The sequence below is a fragment of the Falco biarmicus genome, chromosome 7, assembly GCF_023638135.1.
Source record: "Falco biarmicus isolate bFalBia1 chromosome 7, bFalBia1.pri, whole genome shotgun sequence".
In the NCBI taxonomy this organism is placed as follows: domain Eukaryota; kingdom Metazoa; phylum Chordata; class Aves; order Falconiformes; family Falconidae; genus Falco; species Falco biarmicus.
Window position 1 is genome coordinate 37,584,284 of NC_079294.1, and position 7,694 is coordinate 37,591,977.

At 43.7% G+C, this 7,694-nt stretch overlaps 1 protein-coding gene across 4 annotated transcripts in view; it reads left to right on the plus strand.

Annotated features, from left to right (window-relative positions):
- Positions 1-7,339, plus strand: part of TRMT61A (tRNA methyltransferase 61A) — a 28,122-nt gene extending 20,783 nt beyond the window's left edge. For 2 of the 4 annotated variants that reach the window (XM_056345444.1, XM_056345446.1), the window contains exon 4: positions 1,705-4,571. In XM_056345444.1, coding sequence (XP_056201419.1) covers positions 1,705-2,033 — 329 coding nt within the window. In that variant the 3' untranslated portion in view covers positions 2,034-4,571. Of the gene's footprint in view, positions 1-1,704; positions 4,572-4,731 lie in introns of those variants that run through there. The other 2 variants (XM_056345447.1, XM_056345448.1) reach the window with 2 other exon arrangements.
- Positions 7,340-7,694: the final 355 nt, after the last annotated feature.

The following is a 7,694-nucleotide window of genomic DNA, read 5'->3' on the forward strand; positions in this document are numbered from 1 at the left end:
TGTGCATCATCGTAGCTTTCTAATTATGTAACAGAAATTTCTTGCTGAACTTTTCTCTTTTATATCTACAAACGTGGTAGAAATGTATATTGCTTTGGCCAGAAAAGATTAACTGCCTGATCCAGAATCATTTTGGTAGCTCTGGCTATCCTGATGAACATATAAATCTAATTTCACAGGAGCTAGCGGACTAGGTGTGCAATTAAATCAGCATCAACGGGTTAATAATGACACATACCAGCATTAATTTTGCAGATGATTATTAGATTAGTTTTTTAATTGTCACTCCGGGGAATTAGTTGTCCAGGGTACTTCGTTCTGAAGATGCATGATAAGAACCCCTGGCTGTGGAGACTTTATTTCAGGACTAAAATTAAATCCTACTTAGTGTATGCTGTAATGGTCTTGGAAAGTGTTCTTCCCCAGTCGGTACCCGGCACATCATGGCTGCACAGTAACTAGAGTGCTTCAGTGATGCTTTCAGACCTGATGCTTTCTTTTTATAGAGATGTGACTTTAGAAACGAAAAAGGAAAAAAAAGGGGAGTTTGAGATAAAGCAGGCTTCATGTAGTCCCAGTATAGCCTCTATTTTTAGCAGGATGCTTTGCTCTCACTTGCACGGGTTCTTTAACTACTTAGACAACTGGTGTTGGAAGGCTTGACTGGATGAGCCTGGGGGAGGGCTGGGAAGGAATGCAAATCAGGTCAGCAAGCATTTTCATCTAATTGTAGTAAGTAAAACAATAGCTGAAGCTGCATTGCCCAGTGTTCCTTCCCCCAGCACAAAAGCTTTTCAGGAACGGCAGTTGCCTTGTGGGACACTATGTCCTGGGTGAAAGCACATGCCCTGGCTTTATGGCAGACAGTGTCCTTATAATTCTTTGATCTGATTTGGCTGTGGCTTTTCAGAGTAAATCTGAATCGTTCTATTCTCAGCTGTTAAGGTGACATTGTAGGACTCAGAAAGTTGTAGGGGGCCTATTAATACTCTGTATTTAGAATTAAAAATCTGAACTGCACAGACAAGGAGACAAGTGTTAGTTTATCACTTAAAAGTCCTGTCCTAGAATAGTTTTGAAGCATTGGCTGTAAACCCGCCCCATGTGATATCCAGTAAACTTTAATGCTCAGGAGACATGCCAGTCAGCTTAACTAAAAGGGTAGAAGCCTTAACAGCACTCCATCTATGGCCTGGAGAGATTACTTTATTCTGTACACGCATACCATCATTCCCAAGTAAACACAGCCGCTTTTGTCAGAGGGTGTGTGCGTGCGCGCTTATATTCTAATGAAGGCAACTCTGTACAGTGTGTGGAGAATGACTTCTGGCTTTGTGTAGGTGCCAACTTCAGTTTGGTGTCTCAGTCCAGAATAGTAGATAGTGATTCCAAAAGAGTCACTGCTCTAAAGGGATCAACTTCAATGGTTTTTTTTTCATGAAAAAGTGTGGTGGGCAATGCTGGATTTGGAAAATCAATGAATTTGCTGATGCAGTTTTTAAAGGGTCTGAAGCATCTTGTAGGGTTGTCCATGTGTGATTTTGTGCTGACACTTTAAACCTGCATAGTTGCCTCATGGAGATTTTCTTGAAGAATGGTTTCACTTTGTATGATAGAAATTCTATGGGCATCTGGGATAATTTGATTGAAAGTGCTTTGTTTTGGTTTTTTGCCCTCTTTTCCACTGCTTCTCTTGTTTTGCAGGTGGCCGCATTTGCTCTTTCTCCCCCTGCATCGAACAAGTCCAAAGAACCTGCCTAGCGATGGAAGAATGTGGTTTTACAGAGATTAACACCTTGGAAATTCTGCTCCGAGTGTACAATGTAAGGACAATTAGCTTGCAAATCCCTGACCTTGGAAAAGCAGCTGAGGATAATTCTAGCACTGACTTTGACAGCAGCAGCACATCAAACCAAGGTAGCCTGTGCACTAATCTGCAGCCAGGAACTGTGCAGTTCAAAAGTGGCGTACCACTCAGGGAGATGGTTGGTCACACTGGGTACCTGACCTTTGCCACCAAGAGCCTGTTTTAGTACACGTTGAGTTGGTGTTTGGAGTGTTCTGTGGGCTTGTGTGTGTATTCTGTTTTCATGGTTCTTTTTTGTAGGGCATCCAAATTTTTACTTGTCAGGGAATTCCATATATAGTCAGATTTGGTTGGAATATGCTTTGTTTAAATAGCACGCAAGCATTAACCAGAGCAGCATCAAGGGAATGTTGAAGCTTTGGAATGGTGCTTCACTTGCTGTCAGAAAGAAGATAAATGAATAGTGAATGACCATTCATTGGAATGTGCAGAATAAAGATCTCTCCCAATAAGAAAGCAAAACAAACAGCACACAAATTGCAAATAAGTTGGGTTTTTTTCCTCCTCTTTTCTGAATTACTTTCCGAGGTCTCTGTTTTTATTTTTTCCTAGCACCACTAGACACTTTTTTTTCCTACTTTTCTAGTGACTGTGTTGCTCTTAGGAATGTGAAAGTGCCTAATTGCTTCATTTTCGATCCGAAAGTTGCAAGGTTTTAGGGTTGCCAGCATGACTGATCACAGAATTAGTGTTTCCTTGGAATAGTGTTCAGCTACCCAGAGGTTTATTGCCAGCCCTCAGGAACGCAACCTCTTACTCCATTCCAGGCTGGCATCTGCAAATCATTTTGATTACACAGAGGTCAAAAAAGTGTGCTAATTGTTGAATTTGGTTTCAATTGGTGTATTGTGCTCATCAATTTATAGTAGAAATTTGGACCTGAATTCATGCTGTAGTCTTCTAGTAGATCATCCACTTTCATAGTTGATGAATCCACTGTGAAAATTCACTGAACAGCTGGTTAATATTATCTGAACACCTCTTTGTAAGTGGTGTGGCTGAGGTCCCATTTGTTTGGTGTTTTATGTGTGATGGTCTATTATTTGCCTGCAGCTGAATGACAGAAAGATTGCTTTTGGCAGGATTTCTGTCTCCAAATTACATCAATAATGCAAACTTAGTAAAATCTTCAACCAGCCTTCCTAATGAAGTTTTCAGCATATTTACTCTTTGGTCTTCTATACAGAGCTGATAGGCGTGATGAACTATTTGAATGCTGGATTAAATTTTGTATTTATAGATTGAAATACTTACGCAAATTCATGCAGTTCCTTTTTTTTTTTGTTTTTAAATAGTAAATTCACAGATATTTTCATTCCAGCCACTAGTACTGTCTCTTGAAGCGTTTAGCTGTGCCTTGTATTTGGTACCTGGATATATTGATTGCCATGTAAGAAAAACAGCCATTCATAAACTGCTGTCTGAACATTTGAACCTGATATCCCTCCCCCATTCTTGACAAAAATAAACAAAGCTAAGCTTTTAACGTGTTATAGCAGAACGCTAATCCGTAACGGTTTAAAGAAAGCTCAACCGATCACGGCAGCAAAGATAAACTGTTGAGCAGATTAAAGGCAGAAAGCAGTTCTGTTGAACTAAATCAGTTATGTAAGTTGGCCTACAACTGTAGGATTTCTCCAGAAATTATGCGAAAGTTCTTTCTGCTGCTGCTGCTGTCCTCCAGAAAGGCGTGCAGTAAACTGCTAACACAGTGGATATGGTTTGGTAGCTGTGTTGTAATGACATGCTTGCATGTGTATTCATACGCATGTTTGTGTGTGCATAAAGCACCCCTGTAGAAGTACAGCTGAGGTGCTACCATAAGCCAAAAGAAAGGATGGGGAAACACAATGTTAATGCTACAAGGTTGCTCTTGACTTCCTTCAAGGTGATTCTCGTTCACCAACAAGTAGGATCCCCAAGCTTCCCCAGGGTAATTCCAGCCCTAGACTTGAATGTTTTTTCCTGACAGACCTTATTTTAAAATAGTGTAACATTTAAACAGGATTAAAGAGGAACAAAGTCACATTTCTGTCCTACAAATAGACGTGGAATGGAAATACCGATGTGTCTTCATGGAGTTTGAAACAAGGCTGATGCCTTTTTGCCTACAAAGCCCAATTCAAAACCCTTTGAAATAAACCATTGACTTTGCATGGTCCCATATTGATTTGATCCCTGCTGAGGAAGGGCAAGCATTGCATAAGAGGAGAAGGATTTCATTTCTGTCTTTGCAATATTAAAAAGGCTTCTGTGTTTTTGTTGCCAATCACAGCCACGGCCAGCAGCACCACACTGCTTCCTGCTGTTGCTTTGTTGTCAGGGTCACAGGGAGGATCCCACACCGTCCAGCATGGACAGTACCGTGCTGCCAAACCCCCCCCAGTTTAATTTTGCTTACAGTCACCAGATTATGTTCTGGCTGTATTCCCTGACAAAAGTAGTAAATCAGAAACATGGGTCTTTACCACCACACTGGGGGAATCTGCCTGGGCCATGCTTTCAGAGTCTCATTTCTCTCTTTAATACGTTTTAGTCTTCAGTCTGGAATGAAACATCTCTTCTTCCTGCCTTGACACAGTCCAGTTACACATTGGCAGGCTGCACCTTTTATTGCCGCTGTGCACTTGGATCCCTCAGTTGTTGTGGACAAGCACCAGCACACTGTTTACCTGTGCTTTAATTAAAGCATTACAGATCTGTATCTCACTGTGGTTGTTTCCTGCTTACCTGTTAGCACAACACTGTTTTCCTCTGAAGAAGATGTGATCATAAATCTTGCCTGAGAGCCTTAAAGGGATAAAGTAGCAAAAATGCTGGGAACTCACTCTTCAGCTTAATTTCCTGCTCTATCTTCTCCTTAGGTACTTTGGGATACGTGATGGTGAGGGGATGGTTCTTCCTGAGAAGCGTTCCAGAGAAGAGGGTTCTGGTTCATGCTCACTCCCTCGAGAGTACATCTGTGCTCCATTAGTCCTGGTGAACTGGATGATTGCGGAAGTCATGGTGACCTAGAAAGGAGGGGGATCCAGAGATGCAGCGAGCCTAGATCTACTTGTAAATAATAGTGCTTGTCCCAGCAGCAAAGTCTGCATCATTTATGTGGATGAGTGCATTGGGCGGCCCACATGTTCATGCCTTACCGGGTTCCTTCTGGACAGAGGCCGGAGAAAACTGTGCCCTCCTGGGCTGCAGTTTAATGGTGTTCAGTGCTCCCAGCTCACCTCTGATGCCGGTGGGAGCAGTGCAGGCTCAGAATAGGAAAGCTGGGAAAAGTCTGGGCTCTCGGAGGCTGTTGCCAGGCTCCGTCTCAGCTTCTGCTTGCACAAATATGACAGAGGTACAATAAGAGCAAAGTGGGAGAGTCAGCATTGCATAACCATGATGTTACACCAAAGGTACGTGCAGCTGTGGCTGGTCAAAGGAAGGAAGGGGGTTACTCTAGTACCAAAAAGTTCTGTCTGTGTCACCATGAGGGAAAGCGTTTACATGCTGCTGGCCTCTTGAGTGCTCGTGAGGAACTATGTTGTTCAGATGCCAAAAGAGGGGAGCCAGATTGTGTTATTTCCTTTCTCCCTACGTGACAGCTTCTGAACTGGAATGAATCTGCATCGGTATCAACGCAGGGAACAAATAAACCTTGAAAAAAATAGTCAAAAGCAATCCTCCTCACTGGTATCCAGCCTTCTACCTGCATATCTCACCCAGGAGTGCTGTGTCCTTTCGTGGGCTGTTCAGGACACACTGTTCTCTTCTGCCACAGGGCAACAGCTTTGAACTCTGAGGTTAGCTGGCTGATATGCTGATAGAAATAAATGCAAAAGCCAGCTGGGAACATTGGCCTGTGGGGCATCTCACTATACCGGCATGTTTCCACCTGGCTGCTAAGGTAGATTGCCTGCAACAGGGTTTCCCTTACCATGGAGTGGTCCCTTCCCATCCATCATCTTCCTCCTTCTGCCCTCAAATCCAAAGCTAACAGCTGTGCTGCTAGCAGGCACCAGCTCTTCCTGGCCCTCCAAGGCAACTCAGATTGCACAGTCGGGTTTTTGGCAGAGGCGAGCATTTTCCTCTTCTCTTTTCTGGACCACAAGGCAGGAGTAAAGGCTATTTTTTGCCACCCATTCAGGACACGCAGCCACAGAGGCCCTGCAGGTACGGCTGCTGCAAGGTGCTGTGGTGAGAAGCCGCCTGACTGCCCTTGACCCTGGGCACCCTGCGAGAGCCTTGTGCTGCCGCGGCAGCAGCACAGCATCATTCAAGCTGCTGAAGACCTCAACCTGAAGCTATTTTGGTGGGGTCAGGGTGGGTTGATGCTGAGTATCTTATTTCTTTGTAGTTCTTAAGAGGATGATTTTCATGAATGGTTCCAGTGGAGCTGTGGAGGAACTCTCCCCAGGGGTCTGGATAGCTGCAGGAAATGTCAGAGACCAGGACTGAGTGAATTCAGAGCTGCTGCTCCCAGAGGTGCTGGCTGAGCAGACAAAGCTATGTAAGTAGAGGAAGAAGCTTTTTCCATCTTTTTTTGACAGTGCTGATACTGATTCAGCACGAAGCCTGTGTGCATGACTAGGTCTAGTCAGCTGGGAGAAACTGCTGCTTTAGCAACCTCCCTTTGTATTAGGCACCATGCAGGAAGGGAAAGCCTGCAGTGGGATTTTCCTCTCTCATGTTCTTCTGGGGGGCTGTAGTCCCCCCTCCTTTCTTGAGTCAAAAGTACATTAGCAGTAGTTACCCCTAACACAGGTGTCTGCGACTTGGCGTGGCTGGTCCCTGGGCACATGGAGTGATAGTTTGTGATGCCAAAATATTCTGAGCCGGAACTTATTTTATTCCACTTGAGGGGGGTGAGAGAGATGATGAGATTGTAGGCTTTGTGGTACTTTTTACCTTGGTCCCCCATGCCCTTAGAAATTGTCCATAAAGCTGTATTTCAGAATAATTTAAAAAAAATCAAACCCCACCTATTTGTAGGAATCAGCTGGATTTGAGGACCTAACTGCTTGGAGGAAGAAGTGGAAGAAGCAGCAGCAAGGGTAGAGAATGATTTCTGGGAGAAGGCTCCTCTTTTTCTGGCCTTTTGCAATGAAGAGGCAATTCCCCAGAAGGTTCCAGCTGCTCCCCTTGAAAGCCGTGGATCAGAAATGCCCCTTAGTGAGGATGCTGGTTCAGTCAGGCTGTTTTAACAGGGCATGTATGCTGGGATCTACAGCTGATGGAGTGGAAAGGAGGGAAAAAGAGGAAAAAGTTATTTTAGAGTGCAGTCAGCTCAACCTGTTGGTTATTTCATGCTGTTATTACAAGAGTCGCGGTATGGTCTAAATTACCCTAACAAAATATACAATGTACTTACATATGATACAGAAAAGAATTACCCACTTCAATACATTGTTGGGCAAAAGCATGGAACAACAGATTTGATTGCCTGTGTTGAGAAATCAGGTTTAAATAAGAAACCAGCTGCAGTTTCTGCATGTTCTCTTGCTGTGTTTTTGTGTCCTCTTCAGACAAGGTGGAAACATTTAAGAAAACACATAATACTTGAGTGGAATATATACCCCACAAGTACACAGATGAGATTGACTTCCAGTTTTTACCACCCAGTGCTCCCAGGAGGATCCTTCATTGACAACATTTCCTCATCGATCTTAGCAGCACTTTAAAGAGAAAGGAAATTGCCCTTTTCCAGCAGAGGAAGCAGGTAGATATTCACATGGTTACAGCGATTACCAGCCTGTGAACACAGGCCAGACCAAGGACAGCAGTGCTGGACTTCTTAAGGTTTCTTATATAGACTATAAATGGGACTGTATCCGCCCTTAACGAG